The sequence below is a fragment of the Rhynchophorus ferrugineus genome, unplaced genomic scaffold, assembly GCF_030347505.1.
Source record: "Rhynchophorus ferrugineus isolate W39M unplaced genomic scaffold, kcgeb_rfMv2 rfM5, whole genome shotgun sequence".
Taxonomy (NCBI): domain Eukaryota; kingdom Metazoa; phylum Arthropoda; class Insecta; order Coleoptera; family Curculionidae; genus Rhynchophorus; species Rhynchophorus ferrugineus.
In genome coordinates, this window is record NW_027472584.1 from 9,115,923 (window position 1) to 9,135,789 (window position 19,867).

Sequence of the window (19,867 nt, forward strand, 5' to 3'; positions counted from 1 at the left end):
ACCACCTATTGAAGTAATTGATTTATAGACAACCCAAAATACAGTTTCATGGATTTTTAACGCATTTCTTGAAATTTTAAAAGAGGTTAGGTATTTTAGCGGTTATTGGTAGGTTGATTGGCTATTGAGATATATTATTTATATTACTAAAAAGTGAAAATGGATTTTGGATTTAACACTTCCCTTAGTTCAAAAAGGAAATCAGGATTGTATGTTAATTATGGTCGATATGTACCAGTTTTTTTCATTATTCCTTTTAGGCGTCAACATTCAAAATTGCCTTCTGTTAACATTGTATTGAAGTCCCCTCAACATATTGTAGAACGATTTGGCGTATTAGTACCTGTTTTAGTTGAGGAGGCATTTTCGTTTTCCGATAGTAAGCTTAACCAACATTTAAATTCTACATATTCTTTCTTCAATACTCTTTCAGAAAATGTTTTAATAACTGCAAAAGTATCAGATTGTGGGTACGCTTGGGTAGTCTGTGGAAGACGACTATATGTATGGCAGTTTTATATACCACACCATGCTAATTCTCCAAAATTAAAAAGGCTTCCTATTTGTCATGAGTTAAAACTACCCCAAAGTGATTTGGCACACCGTGCTGAATTAGTAACTGTCTTTTTGAACAAAAATTCAAATTTCCCTTCATGTATAGCAGTTTCACCAGAGGGTTAGTAACTGATAACTTATAAAAAATTAACCAAACCTTAATTTTAAAAAAAATATATTTTAGGTATGGTTAGATATTGGTCAGATATATCCCATGATCATTGTTCTGTAGATGAGCATGTAGATTTAAATGGACAAGAATGTGATAGCTTGATTTATGTAAATGGTTTAGGAGGTATTTTTGTTACAACTACCTGTACAGTAGTTCTAGTACAACATATTCAAGGCAGTTATAGCCATGAAGTTAAATGTAGATTATTAAGAACACCAGGAAGTTGGTTAGGAGGTATTAGTAAAAGAGTATCATCTATATTTTTTGGTCCTATGTCCAGTGATCAAGGAAATGAAACGGTAAGTAGTTTAAAATATTGATAATCCAAACTCTATGATCTTAAAATATTTTAGAGAATTATCCGCCTGTTATCTATTCCTAATATTCAGCAATTACACAGTGTTTATGTCTTGGCTGGATTAAGTTTACAAAAGTGGACTATATCTGAAAAAACAACAGAAACAGAACAACTGTTATGGTCTATTGACTTAACTAGACCGATAAAAGAAGCATTTCGGACTAATATAAATAACTGGGATGTCTCTGATTATACTGAAGTTGATATTTGGATTTTGGATATGCAGCCTGATCGCGATGGAGTACTAATGCTATGTGCGGGGGTGAATCTTCATCTGAACTCTCAGGTACAAATGTAATATATATATTTGTAAAACTTAGACATCTTTATAAGTATTAAGTTTTTTTTTGTATAACTATATTTTGTTTTAATAGGTCTATTATGCAATGGCTTCTATACATACAAATACTCCCACACCCCCAGTTATGCCAAAAGACTTTCTTTTATTGAAATTAATGGGATCATATAGGGATGATAGTCCAGGGGATTCATTAAATTGTAGACTTATTATGTCTGGATGCAATGCATATATTTATAATTCAAAAAGTATACATGTAATTAAACCACAAGAAGAACATGACACTTTAGAATTTCATAACCCAAATGATCAAATATTCAGTAGGTGTTATATTTTATTTATAATGTAAATAATAAAATGATAACCTTGTAGGTGGGACTATGTGTAGTGGAAAACCATTGTTTTTCTCACGCCATTATGGACTTGTGTCTATAACCAGTACTTCACTTGATACTAGTATATCATTTAGTGCTCCTGTAACATCTCTTGAAACATCATTTAATGATCAGTCTCTTGCTGCTAATAATCTTTCTGTTTATCATATGGATCCTTATGAAATATATACAGCACATAGAGACACAGCTAGTCAGTTGAAAGCTGCCTTTATATTTCATGTTAAAAATCAGTTGGTAAGGATGTTTCTTGTTTTTGAAAAATACTTTTATTATTTTATTTTTTAGACTGAATGTTATGATATGATTAATACATTATTTCCAAGTGATGTTCCTTTGGTCCCAGGATTTGATGGGCCTCTGGATGTAGCGATTGCCAAAATAGCTAAGGATATATTAGATGATATACCTGCGGGCGATCCTAGGTGGACTCAAGGGGATCATGGAACTCAAGGGCTTGGTAGTTCACACTCAATGCTTGTTTTACATCAACTTATTGATAAACAAAAAGCATTTACATTGTATTTAAAATTCATCAAGGAATCTGGTCTTTGGGATAAATTAGCAGGACTCACTGTTAGAGACAGTCATATGACAACAATCTATTTCCTTAGTGAATTAGCTGAAAAAATTACAGCATCCATAGTATTGAAAAAGTTACCAGTCAGTGTGTTATTTGAAGATGCTTTAGAAAAAACTGTAAGGAAATTTGCTTCTGAAACTGGTTCGGGACTATCAAGACAAGACATATTTTTCCGAGAAGTTAGCAGAGTTCATGAGGGTATTCTATGGCTTTCAAAGATATGTGATGATGTAGCTCATTCTGCTATGGGTCCTATTGAGGTTGCTGCAGCTGTACATGAAGCTAATTCTATAATGTTAGCAGTATTCTCTGAAGTAATTCAATATAGACAACAAAATAAAGAGTTGTTTAGTTTGACTGAAGTTGCTAGATCATTAAAATTGGAATATCTTCCATGGACGGCATCTGGTGGATCTGAAGGTGTTGTGGATGCTCTAATGTTACAGGTTTGCTTTTTCATATGGAAAGCATATTCTGATTTCATAAATATAATTTTTAGCATTCTCTTACTGTTAATTATGGCCTAAAAGTAACCACCCGGGAACAGTTAACTAATGAACTCCTTGGTGATTTTGTGCTGTTAACTGATATAATTTTAGATGGTAGAAAAAGTCATTTAACTACTGTATTACCTGGGGGGCGAGAAAAAGTATTACATAAACAATATTGCTCAGATAGAAATAAGTTAATTAAACCTTTAGGTAATATCTGTTAAGAAGTTTTTTATATAGTTACAATAATGTTTTATATAGTTCAAGAGAAAGCTTGGGATAAAGCAGCTATGTTAGCTGAAAAATATTTGGATTTTGATATTTTAATAGCAGTGTGCGAAAGTACAAATAATGATGAGCGATTAAATGAATATATGCGTCGTTTTAAAGATACTGGATTTCCAGAATTTGTTTATAACTGGTATCTGCGTGAGGGAAAACAAGCTAAACTTTTAAATAGGTAAGTTAAATATTCAAAGGAAAATATTCTTTTATAGCAACGCATTTAGGTATCGCGTAGTTAGCGGGCGTGTTCCAGAAGGACAAGAAAGGCTTTGTACATTCCTGAAATCATATCCATCACTTAATTGGATCCAACAAACTTTTGATAAAAATTATGCTGCTGCCGCTGATACATTGCGTTTATTGGGAGAAAAAGAAACAGAACTTGTAACTAGACAAAAAACCATATTCAGTCTGTGTAAACTGGCCAAAGTTGCTGGTAAATAGAGTACATTAATATTTGTGAATTGTTTAAGTAAAAAGTTAATGAATGTTAAATTTTAGCTCCATGCGATAATGGGACTGAAAATTATTTACAGGAAATTAATAATAATTTAAACTTAATTACATATCAGGAACATATACCTGATTATGTCCTTCAATTATATGGTTTTGATGCTATTAATCCCAGGGTTCTACATCCCAAAGATATAATAGCTCTTTACACATGCACAGAGTATACAGATTCAACTGAAGTGGATTTTAAAAGAGCTTTAGATGTTACGAAATTTGTAAATGATGAATATGAAAGGGTTGAACTAACCTTACAGGTTTGTTATATAACTTGTTTTTCTTCATATATGTATATATATATATATATATATATATATATATATATATATATATATATATATATATATATATATATATATATTTTTTTTTTTATAGATATGGAGGGCTGCACTGTTAAGAGATTCATGGGACTTCCCCAATTTAGATTCCCCATTGGAATGCCTTCAGACTACATTATTTTTTAGATTGGTTGATATATCTATAGTTTTAGGCTCTGACCCTAACACTTTGCTTCCTCAGATTGATATGTTAATTGATGACCCATCTCTTAAGGAGCTTAATGAAAATACAAACTTTCAAACTCTTTTAAAAATGGGTTATGAACACTTTCACAGAACTCAAATGATGTAACTTTTCAAATTGTTGTTTTAGTTAATTATTCGTAATTTTTAATTTTATGCTTAATTCAATTGTATGTTTGTATTAATAAATATAATATTTTTGCTAAGACATATTTATTTTTCAGATTATTTATTACATTTTTAATAACAATAATTGTTTTTCTATTTTTTAGTTATTCTTGTAATAACTATTTCTAATTTTTGTTTAATATATATTTTATTAAAAATTTAGGAAGTATTCTAATAATTTAGAAAAATATAAAATATTAACATAGTAATATGCTCATAATATAATTATTTATCTGTATATTAGGAATACTAATGTGCAGTTAGTTTTTATTATTTAGTATAAAAGATACCTTATCAATGGTATTAGTTTAAAACCACTAAGTTGCGGTTATATATTTGTAAGGAAATGAATTGATATGTTGGTGGAAGAAATTGTGAGAAATCACTAACAATGATTTTAAATAAGGTTCTATTAAATTATTTATTTTCTTCATATTTTTTTATGTAGTTTTACATACGTGCCTGACTTATCAAAATATTAATTATAAAATTACCACATTTTAATGATTGTAGGGCTCTATAAATATTAGTAAAGGCAAGGTATTCAAATTGTTAAATTTATGTACATTATTAATCATGCATGTTATATATAACAAGCATTCTAATGAAAATATATTATTCTTCTTAGGCATTGAAATGTGGCACGTAAATACGCCGCTTCACTTCATTTTAATAATGTTTTACAATTAAAATTTTCTTGAGGGTAAAGGCCAAATTTTTGGATTTAAAATAGCGGGACAAGGAACTCATTTTGAGTTTTGTCTTTGAGAAGTTCTCAGTTTTGATCAGTATTCTTAGCTTTAATAGCTCTACATGTTTTGAAACAAATTTGAAAATGGTCAGGTATAATGTAACGTTATTTTTTTAGTTGATAGGAGAAGGTTTACAGATATATTATAGATTTCCTATACATATATATTCTTAGAGGTTATGATAGTTAACACCTGTTTTGCTACTGTATATTTTAGTATAGCAGCAATTAATAATAACATGTATCAACAACGGTGCGCATAATGAAAAACGAAGCGAAAACACCGCTTGTTACTCTTTGCCCCCCTTCAACCAGAAATTTCTCATTGCGCACTTGAGCGCCGAATTGATGACTCGTTAAGCGCGTTAGGATGTTTTGAATGCTTATTCATTGTATATCTAAGCTGTGAATTAAATTCACCGAAACGGTTATTTCTCAGTTAAGTTAATATTATTCCTCGGCAATATTGTAGAAGAAAAATTGTATTTATTGTGGTGTGGAAAGTGATTGGTGTAAAGTGTTTAAGTTAACCTTACCTTAGCCGGTTTTTGACCTGTCATCCTATTTAAAGATCAGCTGATGCACATTTGTTTACATGGTAGTGGACAAGCAGACTAACTCATCAGTGTTGTTTATAAAAGAAACTTTTGGAAAATCATGGATATAAGAAGAAAAAATAAAGAGCATACAATTTAATTGTAGCTGAAGTTAAATTTGTGTAATTTAATAGTGAAATAAAAACAGTACAATGTTGTGCTTGAAAAAAGTTTACAGGGACGAGTTGTTACAGCTCGCCTTATTAATAAGTTTACTTCGGGTGAACCAAGACACTGTGTATGAGTATGATATATATGGTGGTGTAAATGATTTAGATTTTGATAATGGTACAACTTGGAGAAGTACTATTACACCAGCTGTTTTAAGAAGCCACTATGTTAATCCTAAAAGTTTGGATTCAGTTTTGTTAAATTATGAGAGGGAATTATTTGCTGACTTAAATTCATTAGGTCGTTATAACCGAGGCAATTTTAGACATACAGATGTTCATGCTTATTTGTTGAACATAGAGCGAAGTAGTGCTCCTTTAAATAGTGGAGAGTCTTTAACACAAGAGCAAAATGCTACACAAGAAAGTATTGCTGAGAGTCTCAATTCTTCTGAAGATGTGTCAGATGGACTGGAACTTACACAGGAGGTAAGTACAATTTTTTAAATGTTTTGGTTTAGATTTTAAATGGAATTAAGAGTATTAGTTTTTTTTACGATTCACACATTTTTCCTAAATATATTTTATCCGCATAATCCGTACATTATGCAGTATTAATTCAAAACCTGTAACTTAGGGAATAAAATTGTAAATATATTAATTTTATTTAATATTATTTATTCTGCAAAGTAATTGTGTATATTAATTTTCGTTAACTGTTGCTGATATAATGACCCCACTTAATAATTTTGAACAGTTTTCACTTGGAATTATTAACACATCACTGTGTTAAAATAACAATAGAAAAATTAATGAACAATACTCAAGTTGTAGGTCACTGATTTTATATTATTAAGTCTTACTGCTGTTTATTTTATTAGCCTTACTGTGTCTGCCATTGCTGTTGTTAAATATGTCTGAAATAAAGATCAGTTAATACTTTAATTGTTTAACAAATTCTAGATAGACATAATTTTATGTTTTATAATATTGTGTAAAAGTAATTTTTTTTAATTTTCTGTTAATTCTAATTAGAAACAAATTTAAAACCTTGACTGAGACATTGCCAAAATCTGGGTCATTCCACTATTTTCTTTATTTTTTCAACAATTTTTTTTATAGTATATATATATATATATATATATATATTTATATATATATATATATATATATATATATATATATATATATATATATATATAAAGGTATAAATGAAAGCGATATCTTTATAGTATATAGTATGTGGTCTTATGTCACTGACCTATACAGGTGAAAAAATTTGGCGTTGTACCAGATAAATTTAAATGAATTATATATAGATTTGTCTTTGATGTTCCCAACTGGGAATTCATCTATATTTCAAAATATTCATTAAAATAGAGCATTTGAAAACTGCTTTGCGCGTTCAGATGTTATTTTGTATTTAACTTATCCCATCGTAATTTCTTTTTAATACTAAGATTTCGGTTTAGTCATAAAAAGTTACAAATATAAATATGTATTTATATATATTTTTCATAAGAAAATACCAAGTCTTTGTTTTTCACCGTCGCAGTTATTATTTGGCAACTTTTATGCCTAACACTTTATTTGTAATAATGGTGTTTGTATTTAGCCTTCATTTTATCTAATTTATATTTATCTAATTATAATTGTTTTGTTTGTTAAATTATTTATAACAATTTTTGGTTTATTTCTCACGGTCAACAGAACAACAATTTCTTTTTTGTTCTTTTTAGTGATAAACTAATATTATAATAATGTTTATAATTAGGATTGCAGAAGTACACTGGTGTTGTATAAATAGATTGCATTATGAGGACAAATACTTAAACATTAGGTTTGTATTTGTGAGCTGCGAAATGTAAGCCACCTAGGGCATATCGTTGCTATAGTTTTCAAAATGAAAACCATTTTATGGGAAGTATTTAAAGAATAGTTAAGTAATTCTGACACATTAAAAAGGAAACTTCAATATGATTGTCTCATTTCATCATATATTCTTTATAATGTATGAAGAACCCTAAACATTTTTTATATTATTTTTACTTAATATTAGTTCTCCGTTAACAAGAATAAATTCTTGTATTTTTATAAGATTTAAACAATCACATTACTTATTTACCTCTAACATTATTTTGATGTTTATTTAAAAATATCTTCAAATTTATTTCAATTGTAACCATGTCGTGGGTAGTTAGTTTTTTTACGGATAGATGCAATTAATTTATTGTATTGTTTTTATTAGTATTTTAGATTGGTGCAAAAATATGGGTTGAATTATTTTACCTAATATAATGTTGCTTGTAATTGTAATTATAATTAATATATTATTATACTACCCAATATATCCATGGCTACTAGCCTTATGATTATTTTGGAACATAATGGAACATAACTTCTGAAGATATACTTAGATTTTGTGAAATGATATATAGTTTATTCATTACAACGTGCCATGGGTATTTTAATTTTCTGTATGTAAAACATGTTGGGTAGTGTAATGTATTATGTTCGAAAGTATAATAATTGTAGGATTTGTAAAGAACTTAATCGAACTAAGTATATGCCATTATTAGAGTATCAATCAGTCATTTTATCATGTAGTTTTTCAAATAAACTTGCTATAAATAATGTAATATTTAATATATCTCATTTCTAGGCTGTTTACATTCATCCGGCACCCCTAGGTCACAATGAAGTTAATGCCTAAAAACTAAAGCATAGAGGATTTGTCAAGACCATAATATGGAATATTATTCATACAATTTTATGTTGGTCGTGTAAATTTGGAATATGTATGTCATGGGGATCTAGAAGAAACCTATAAAAAGCAATGCAAGGCCAAGTAGATTGCTACACGTTTTAAATGTGTATACAGGGGATGGATAAAATAATATAACACCTGACATGTACACAATATTTATTTATTAATAAAGTCTTGTGCCACCATTTGCTTTTAAAATAGCTGCAATTCTTCGTGGAATAGTGTCTGAATAATTTCCAATAGAATGTTGTCCCATTCTTGAACTAAAACACCCGTCAATTGCTTCAGTGATGTTGGAGATGGAAATATACTCCTCACTCTGATCTAAAACTTCCCATAACGATTCAAGTATGTTGATATAACATATCGTACATTTGTTGATCAGGGAAGAAGTTTCATGATATTCTGATGCTTCTCAAATCTAAACTGAACCTTTTTAGTCGGGTTTATGAGCGCACTATCATCTTGGAATATGGCAGTGTTTGGTAGCAATATACTAGTCATAGTAAAAAGACCCAGGGATCATGAAGACTTGATATGACTGACAAATAGTGATTTGTTTTGTTTCAAAGTATGAGAAATTACACATTTCATCAGTCGCTTTTTTTAATCGTCGCAGAGCAAAGCGTGTAATACACGGAAATATAAGCTACAAGACTTGGTACATAAACTGAGTAATACATACGCGTTGCATTATTTACACGAATACAATGTTGCCACCATGCAACAAGATATACTATATTGCATGGTGTTCATATTATTTTATCTGTCCCCTGTATGTTTGTCATTGTTTGTAATATACCCTAATTATTTTACCACAAATAAGGTAATCACGTATAATACTTTTTAAAAAAAGAAGTTTTATAGAAGTCGGCCAAAGAAGCTTTAACTAAAAATTAGTGAAAACAATGTAACCACAATAATGAAAATTTGGTGATAAAATTATCTCATTTTCTGCTAGAAGAAATCATTGTTTAATTTCATTAGTAGATGTTTACCACTCAGATTTATTAATATTAGACAATTTAAATAAATGTGTCGATGACACCATTTTGTAGTTTTGTGGTCTAAATGATCTTAGGTTTCTAGATTATTTTTGAATTTTTTTTGATTATTTGAAAAACAAGGTATTTTTTATAATTTTTTTGGCATTTATGTTTTTTTAAATTGTAAAAATAAACATTTTGTTATAGCAGTTTCGAAAGAAAAACCGCGTTTGAAGTTAATAGATATACCCCAGAAAATATATTGAATTTTAAAAAATCGTTTTAAGGGTATATTCTTAAAGGGTTTAGCTTTTTAGCTTGAATATATAAAAAAAATATTTTTTCAAGTTTGTAAATCAATATACCGCTTTAAACGCATTACAACATTGTGTAAAGTTTTTTTAATTGCATTATAATGTGATAATATGACTGACATTGGTTAATTAGTAGGATCCCCATGAGTATTTAAATAAGCATTCTCACAAGAAATAACCGACATTGTAGGTAAAATACTTCACCAAATTATTCATAGTGGAATATTATTTTTGCATCAGCGAATTTATATATATATCTTTTACCATCAGGGTTTGTTTAATTTAATATGTTTTTAATTAATACATTTTAAACTAGTGCATATTTCTGGGCACACAAAGATATATAATAAAAATATTTTATCTTATCAAGTTTTAATAAGCGTGTTTAAAGAAACATTGTAAATAAATTTCATTTTACAGTTTGTTTATATCAGTAAAATTAAATTTAAATTGTTTCTGATACAATAGGAAATGTGTTTCTTCCATAAGGACCCAACGGATAATACAGAGATTTTCTAGATTTCAGTTAAAAATCGTTTTACTTTCCTGAAATATATTTGTTTCTTAACCTCCATTTTCATTTGTTGACTTTTTTTAAAATTTAAATATTTCTAGACAATACCTAAGATATATTTTGATTGCTATTTGCTAGTAAACGAATTGGCATTAAAATTATTGATAATAAAAGCGTACTTTGATCATAAGTTTTAAGATAATACATTGAATGATAATTAATAATCTATTGTATGTTATGGCATGCATAAGTATAATTGTCTGAGATGTATTGTTCGTATTGTTTTTTAAAAATTTTATTTACGCACCAGCTGCTCTTTCACAAATTTGAAAGTATATTATTAATATGGCATATTCATTGCTGATCTCATACTGTAGGTGCTACTATTAGATTGTAAATTACCGATATATACAATTATAAGAATCATTAAAAATCGTTATCAGTAGATAAACATAAATGGTGTTAACCTATAAAAACTTTGTCGTTATAGTTCTATTTTTAGGCGTTTGCGTTTTACACTTTTTATTATTTTTTAGCGTAAAAACGCAGGAGATATATTTAGGACAAAATCAACCTTAACTATAATGTTAATCGAGAAAGCACCATTTCATCATATTATTGTTGAATCTTTTAAAAGCTTTTCTAGGTTTATTAAGTTTTGTTTTAAGATAAATGACAAAAAACATCAATATTTTGTTCTGTTTAACATATAGTTTATATTAGTGAATGCGATGAAATAGTAGATAAATTAGGGAATAAATGATAATTGTATTTATCACGTATTAATCTAACAACTTAATTTTATCTAATGCCAAGTTAACTTACCGTTGTCATAAAGAAGATGCATAGTAAGTCGACCTTGTTATATTTTTTATAACCTAAGTTTTCGACTCCCTGATTATATTATATTGCATATAAACTGATGTGATTCATACACTAAAAACGACGATTGATTAGCGATGATTAACGTTTATATAAGGTTTTTCGTTTAATTTAATGTCGATACACTTTTAATTTGCATCATGTTATGAGTTTTAAACTATTGAACTGTTCAAACTAGTTTTCATATCAGAAACGAGGAAATGAAATCATAAAAGAACATCGGTTATTCTATATAATAGCTTTAATGAAATGTATATATATATATATATATATATATATATATATATATATATATATATATATATATATATATATATATATAACCTGAAAATCTCAAGGTTATAGGCTTGCCCCCTATATATTTATTTAACAAGAATTTAGATAAACTAAAGTTCCTGATTCTGTCTACGCTATGACCTTTAAAATTTAGTTTATTTGGGCATCTATCAGCGCGTATGTAAATTTTCATAGGGATACACTCATAACATCATTAGAACAAGTTTATAACAAAAATCTAGTTCTGGAGAATCCTGGCATGCGCACACAATGATTTGAATTTGAATTTTGAAAGTTGTTTTCGTCCTGTATAATATGAAGAATGTAATATGATGACCCTTTTATAAACATCTTTCATTTGAAAAATAAAGAAGAGAAAATAAAACAATATGTAATTATTTATCAATATATATAGACTACAATTACAAACCAAAGTTACAGTTCTTGTAAATTATTCGTATACTTGCAAAGTATAATATATATTCTGGAATTCACAAATTAACCTAAAATCTAAACGTTTAATGTATTTAATTTTAAAAGGAAAAAGAAAAAATAAAACAACATGTAAGATAACAAATATAATTTATTTATCAATATATAAAAACACAAGCATGCATTTATTATTAAAATTACTAAATAATACATCTTTCACGACACTCACGTGTGTAGAATGTACGCGTATTCATCGCTATATTCTTTTAACATTTCATATTGTCCTTTATTTATTATGATTAACATAAAATCTTCTTTCTTTAAAGTAGGATAGGTACCCAGAAACTAAGATTGTGCCTTATAAAACGCACATTATGTATTTTGACCTCATTTATCCATGCTTTAACACTTGTAGAAACACTTATGATTTGTGCCTGTGGAATTCAATTGGTTTGCTTGCTGAATATTTTATAAATCTTTATGTGGCAATAAATCTAGTCTTTTCAAATTTCCACTGCTTAAATTAGCTCGGGTTTCATCCAAAATAGTATTTTGTCTTCACGTTTTACGGAACTGTTTACGCAAATTATTTAAAAAATGATTCCATTAGCTGTGTGAGTGCCAATTTGATGAAGATATGTATCTCAGTAGTTGTTCAGATCTTGAGGCTTCAAGCATTTTTTACGATATACTTCATTGCAGGGTCGTAAACCATTGAGATTACAGTGGAGGAACAAATCTAAAGATGCAGATTAGCATGTTTGTCGAATGAAAGGTGAACGAATTCTATATTCTCTATTATTTTGATCGTTCTATCGATTATGGGAATTAACGTCATGTAGTTTGAAATTCAATTTTCCGTTATTTTTTATGTAAATTCTCGTTCATTAGTCAAACTATTTAACTATGCAGACGTAAATTAAAACTGCTTATGTCTTATGGTTTGTTCTAAAATTTTAACGGCTTAAATATGTTTATAGGAATAAGATCTGCATTATATATTTATAGAAACTTTCAGTTCTAATAGCAATTACAGAAAATTATTAAGAAAAGCTATTTCTATTTTGACTCAGTGTGTTAATGTAGAGATCATTAGAATAAATAACATTACATAACCGACTTTACGAAACTTATTGCTTGAAAGTTATTAAATATGTAAATTAATTTTATTTAATTTTCTTCATGTAATTAGTTTTCATGTATTGTTTATGAATTAAACTAGATGATGTAAAACTACTGTTTAAAATAATTATGAAAATTATTATTTATATCGTTTGAGTCAATCACGAAAACTATAGATGTTTTTGTTTGTTTTGTACTAAATTGATATGTGTACGTTAATAATGAGTTATAGTCATTATGTTAATCGTGTATGATAAAGTATTAAATTGTCAAAGTCATTAATCTTGTATATATGGTATTATTTTATTAAATTTATATCACTTACACAATTATATATTTTATTCTATTTTAACTAAATACCATTTGAATGAAACAAAATGTGTTATTATTGTTTATAATTAGTACTAAATTCTAGTATTTGAAATGAGAGGAAAACGAAAATATGTTTTCATTTAATACAATTGTTTCAATTAAATGCGGCGCAATTGAAATTGAAAATATTTTTAGTTATATTTATATCGCAAAACGAACCAATTATTAAAATATATTTCCATTCAGACCTGGTGATTTCAACGTGTTCATTTAACAAAACTGGAACGACCACGCAGTTTATTTGTGATGTTGGGAACAAAAGAAATTACAAAATGATAAATCAGGGCTGTATGGCAACATTTAAGTTTTATTTTGTTTCTCAACTTTGTATCGGTATTATTACCATTTTTATTTTTATATATGCCCTTTCAATTTTGTCGTAGTTATTATTTTTACAAAGTTGTCCTGCTACTTAGTCATTCGGTAGCAATGTCATATTGCTATTAATATCTAGTATTTTTAAAAGAAAATATATCAAGGTTCTTTGTAGCACACTGCGTTGCTTCATTTTAAGCCATATTTCGTTATGACCAAACATAAGTCTGAATCATTTTAAGAACGACGTCATGTCTCGTATTGACCTCAAAATAAATATAGACGACAAGGATAGGTGGATGCTGCACTTAGGTGCAGTAAAATCTCAGTTTTATTTTTAAAAAAATGATTTTTAAGGACGGAGGTTCATCAAACCAAAGTTTTTCACAGCCTTATAGCCCACTCGTCTCACACAGACGCTTTGATTTCTGCGAAACAACATGTTTTTTAAAACTTTTTTCCGGCGCATTTGTGTTGTGTTGACGACCTTTTAGAAAATATGTTTTTTAACAGCTTAATGAAACTGAACAATTTATCGTCCAAATTTACGCCATTCAAACAATTCGAAAATAAAATGCTGCGTTTAACAATATATTACAACGAAATATTTCAAAATTTAAAAATTGAGCAATATCACGCGGTAACAACAGAATTTAATACGCAGAGAAACAGTTATGGTGCATCAGATTAAAAATCTTGATCAATAAAAATATAACAATAGAAACACATTTTTTTTAAACAGTTCAAATTATCGTTTGATTATAAAGTAATAGTAAATTATTATTAAAAATTGTTTTACAGTTTAATAAAAATGAAATTGCTAATCGAGGAACTATAAAATCTATTTGATTACTTAAAAATCATTAGTTTGACGCTTATACCGTTTTAAGAAATAATTTATTTTGATAAACTGGTAATATTGATGGCTTGATTATGTTAATATATAATCTAATATGAAATATAGGAATATATTTAATAGTACTTTGGCTTTTAAACTCATTGCGTATAATTCTTTAACCGGTTTATGTTTTGTATTTTTGTGAATATCGTCGGGGTTAATCACATTTTTTTATGAAACGGGACATTTTTGAACTTACGAACAGGACATCTGTATGAAAATATGTTTACAGTAATATAATATAATACATGTACAATGTCGTATTATATTTTTAGTGTCATGTTTGCTGAAGTGCAATTTCTTTTTTATATTAGGTTGTTTAATTAGTTCACGACGCACCATCTGTTTGCCCCCAATAGATCTAAACCGCAATTTGATTTCAATCTGTAAATTCATTCTATATTTAAAAACTATTTGAATTTATTTAGCAGTAGAAGAAAAAATAAGTGTCAGTGATTAAATTCCTAATAACAAAGGTTTAAACGAAATTTATTTCAAAATGGTAAATGTGAAAGCCCAATAAGCTTTAAAAATATTGAAGAAAAATAATCTGAAATTGTCACAACAATATAATATTGTTTATTGACCAAAAGAGATCTAGTACATATTTCACGAGGCACTGCGAACAATGTTTTGAAGTTCAAAAAGATGTGTGCACAATGATTACAGTATTTACTGACATAAAAAAATACAGGCTTATTGACGCGAAACGTATATTTGGGCTCTAAAATGAGCTAGTGCCTAGAAATTATCCAGAAAGTTTCGTAAAGCATGAGTTTTACTTTTTTTAATTGATTAAACTGGTAAAAATGTTATTACCAACTTGAGCATTATCATCGCTAAAATTACTCACTTGAAGTACAATTTGTTCCAATATCCAGCTTGTACGCTAGATTTAGCTTCTACTAGCTTTTGGCTCTTTTAATATCTTAAAAAAATATTTCAGTGAATAAGATGTTCATCAAACTACTACTTTGCGGGCCTCTCGGAGAACAATAATAACGATGGGTTGATGGGAAATTATGTTAAAAAATAAAGTAATATTTGCTATAAATACGTTTTTGAATTTCTATTTCATATACATTAACTTAATATCCTATCTAAATTTAATAACATTAACAATTAATATATATGGTGGTGACAGTGATTTTGAATAATGTAAAAAATCAGCAATGTAATGAGGCATATTAGAACTTAATGAAATAACAAAAGATATCGGTTAAGAAAGCTACGTGAATACACAGTTGTCAGTAACGTTAACACTGAACATATATTTTTATACAATACAATGTCGCCTTTTATTTATATATGGTATATCTTACTTGGTGATCAAAACAATTCCCTAATATTCCATAATATCCTTCACAAATAAATCAGAAAACAATGACATTATTATTGATACCTTGTTAGTAGCAACTTTTTAAAATGAAACTTGAACAAATAGCATCTAAATTCATAACACAATTCAATTACAGAAAACGAACATACTTCCCAGTAGTTTTGGCTTGAACTCATTTAAAAAATACTTTAACTGTTTTATTTTTTGCAAATATTGTCAAGGTTAATTACATTTGTCAAAAATTAGTTCTCATCGGGAATTAATAGAATAGCAAAATATAAATTAAGAAAGCTTCATTACTATATCTAAATTTGTTTAATGTTGATAAAGGAAAATGTATAATGAATCACAGAAAATAGCATTATATGTATTTCTATGCACAAAATATCTTATTGTAATTATCCATCAGTATTACTTAATGATATATAATAATTCACAAAACAATAGTAGGATCTAATTCCTAATCATTGTGTATATTTCTATGTACAACGAAATAACGTATTTCAATTATCCATCAATATTAATTATATTATATGTAGTAATTCGCAAATCATATTTCGCAAATAATTCACAAAACAATAATAGTATCTAATTCAGTGTGCTAAAGATATCTAAATCTACATCTAATATACTTAAGTTTGTTTAAATACTTTTTTGTAGAAATACTACGTATATTCTGTATTGGTTTGTTGACTTTCAAATTTAGACAAAGAACATCAACCTATTAGTCACCTATTCGAAAAAAAATCTGACAAAACATATTTACATTTTGAAGGTATTGTGAAATCTATGCATAAATAATTAATACATATATATTCATTCCTTAAAATCGAAAAATATTACATAGCTTTGAAAATTGTTTGTGACAACGACACATCTCTATTTTTAAACAGTTCACATTTTCTTTGTTAGGTTCAGTTTTTATTTTGGGAATGGTCTTTTAAAAAATGCTACTCTCCATTCTTGAACTTGAACTAGCAACGACTTTTTTATTTTTAGTTGAGGAAAAAGCAAGACCGTTGGAATAGTGACCTATCCTAACGATTGATTGGTTTCGGTTTTATAAACTATCTTGATTTTTATGTATACATTAACTAAAAGCAGATTTTTATTCGTACAAATTCGGACTAAATTAGTTATTTACTTAAAAATATAAATTAATAAATATATTAATTGTGATATATTATAAGGGTAGGTGTAGTTTGAAATTAAAATATACAAGAAATATCGTGTATAAATTTTAAATATTGCAGTGTAGCGCCATCTCATAGCAAGAAGGTTTAATGCATTTGCTGCTAAAGCGCTAAATATCTTTTTTATCGACATCTGTTCAACATTCCGAAATCTTAAAAAAGTTAAAGGCGGATACTGACTGAAATTCAAATTAATAATTTTTTTTATTACAGGGATATTAGCATGCATTAAACGAAAGTTTTATATGAAAACGATATATATATATATATATATATATATTGTTTTTGTGCCTATAAAAAAAATTATATTTTTATATAATGGAATTCCCTAAGTATTGTTGATGTCATAAAAACCACATCCGATGTAATTCTAAGAAATATTGTAGGAAGAAGTATATTTTAATAAATAAATTTTCTTATTTAGAATTAATTAGATGAGGTAACGGTAATAATTTGATATATAAACGAATTTAATGGAAGACATTACATACATGTAGGAAAATCTACAGTGCTTTTTCAGAAATATGTGTTTTAAATATATGTAATGATAGGCATATTATTTAGATTAATATTAATACTAATTCAGATTAGATTACTATTAATACTATACTAATAATTATAATTAATGATTAATACTTTAATAGTAATACACATAATGTGATTTATATGTTGATACTGCGGTACTATAAAGTAATTGTTATATATTTACAGATGTAGTATGTTTTTTAATGGTGCTTCCAGAGGATATTCATTTTGGTACTTCGGAAACCGTGATTATGTAAAAACTATACAAATACACCCAACTAATATTTGGAAAATGTATAAATTTTCAAATATTAAATTTTTCTTTTGCTACATATATATCAACAATATTTAATTAAAATTAATTTATTTGTAACATAAGTAGTTCATTAGGTTGGCGGCAAGATTATATCTTTGATTTATTATAACAGTATTTATTTAATGGATAACAAATATAAAATATAAATAAGTATATTAAATTTTTTTATATATTAATAATCCTGAAATTTTTTTACGATAATACAGAAAAACCTTTATAATAATACAGAATATTTAATAAATATTTGTTCTACAAAAATTATAACAAAAATAAAAATAATCTAAAAATATTTTTAAAACATTTAAATTTAATTTCAGTCCAAATCATTAGCTTATTTCAAGGTTGGGGTACGATCCAAATTAAAGAAAAATAAAGGATTTTTTGAGCACGTTTTTGAAGTTCATTATAGTGATGAAATATTTATATATAAAGGGATTTGTAATTTGCTTTACAATAATAAATAATTAATATTGTTAAAATAGTTTATAATTCATTTTTAATTTGCTGGGATTTCTTCAAAATTAGAGAACATATATGTATATAGAGTATTATGCTGTATAGCTGAAAATTATATAATAAGTTATTTTTAAATACCAACATCAAAAGTAAATTATGAAATAATGAGACTAATCTATGAACGTCCTCTTGTTTATATTATTTGTGTATAATAATTTTATAGCAATGTTGTATACTATATATAAATTTAGTTAATTGATACGAGTTTTATTAAATAAATTATTTTCATCGCTCGAATTGTTTAAACTGGCAGGTTTTTGGTTTTAAAAACCAGTGTGAACAATATCACTTTCTTTTTCTTTCTTTTTTTTGAGAGGTTGTTAAAAACATTTTGTGCATCGGTTCATTACTGAGATTTGAATCTATAATCATGATAGTTCGTTTGGAAGAAGCAGAGTCGAAACTAAAATCAGGCTATCTTGATCGTTTATATTAACAATTCGTCTGTGAAATTTTAAGATACTGTTCAGTTTGACATCAATAAATTGGAACAATTTCAAATTCGATGCTTGCCGGCTTGGTGGCGCAGTGATAAAGGCAACAGGATGATCCTCCTGCCGTTGCGATAGTCGCGTGTTTGAATCCTGCTGGGGCATGCAGTTATGTTTGTGGTTGTTTAATATTTGTGATTGTCTTTGGTCAAGAGTGAAAAAGTGATCCCAGTGACGCCAGCAACCAGGCTGGGTAAGACCAGATGTCTTCTGGAATGATCTCCAAAGTTGGCCGGTCGGTAGGCTTAATGCCGAGGGCCGTGATTCGGAGCCCACATTAAACAGTAGATCCAGTCCAGATTAGGGATGCAGAAAAAGTATCGATATTTTTGGCCTATATTTTTTTAACCGATATTCATTCATAATAGATTAAATATGATTATATTTTTTTAGGCTAATATTTCACAATTTTTATTTTTTCTTAAAAATATCGATATTTTTTTCGGTGGCCAACACCCATAGTCCAGATAAATCGTATAAGGCGAAAAGGAGACTCCAAATTGTATTTTTAAAATAATTCGATGCTTGTTAAGCGAAATTCTGGCTGCAGTGAAGTGTTTGTGGAATCAAGCATTTTTTGAGAAGCTTTTATGGCGAATTCAGCCATTTTGAAAACTGATACTGGAACATCTGCATCGTGAGTATTGATTGAAATTTAGATACTTTCTTTAAATATCTACTATAAATTTAGTGATACTAATTAATTTAATTGTGAATAACGCTGTTTGATAATATATAAAATTAAAATTGTATAAATTCCTTAATCAATATCTTCAGGTAAATAATTATTTTATATAACAATGTTACAAGTGGGATGTT

General features: G+C 27.6%; 2 protein-coding genes across 3 annotated transcripts in view; both read left to right on the plus strand.

Annotated features, from left to right (window-relative positions):
* Positions 1-52: 52 nt before the first annotated feature.
* Nup133 (nuclear pore complex protein Nup133) lies at positions 53-4,373 on the plus strand. 2 transcript variants are annotated; one of them, XM_076406297.1, is made up of 13 exons: positions 53-209; positions 261-379; positions 434-676; positions 740-1,026; positions 1,081-1,371; positions 1,460-1,703; positions 1,756-2,012; positions 2,064-2,804; positions 2,858-3,059; positions 3,111-3,309; positions 3,359-3,570; positions 3,636-3,901; positions 4,020-4,373. In XM_076406297.1, the coding sequence occupies exons 1-13, from the start codon at positions 160-162 to the stop codon at positions 4,272-4,274; spliced, it is 3,366 nt and encodes a 1,121-aa protein (XP_076262412.1). In that variant the 5' UTR covers positions 53-159; the 3' UTR covers positions 4,275-4,373. The 2 variants fall into 2 exon arrangements, with proteins under 2 accessions (XP_076262412.1, XP_076262413.1); XM_076406298.1 differs by lacking the exon at positions 4,020-4,373 and having other exon boundaries at positions 3,359-3,579; positions 3,636-3,776.
* Positions 4,374-5,081: 708 nt separating this feature from the next.
* cnc (NFE2 like bZIP transcription factor cap-n-collar) overlaps positions 5,082-19,867 on the plus strand; it is a 107,205-nt gene continuing 92,419 nt past the window's right edge. Inside the window, exon 1 of the mRNA XM_076406299.1 lies at positions 5,082-6,279. Coding sequence (XP_076262414.1) covers positions 5,833-6,279 — 447 coding nt within the window. The 5' untranslated portion in view covers positions 5,082-5,832. The remainder of the gene's footprint in view (positions 6,280-19,867) is intronic.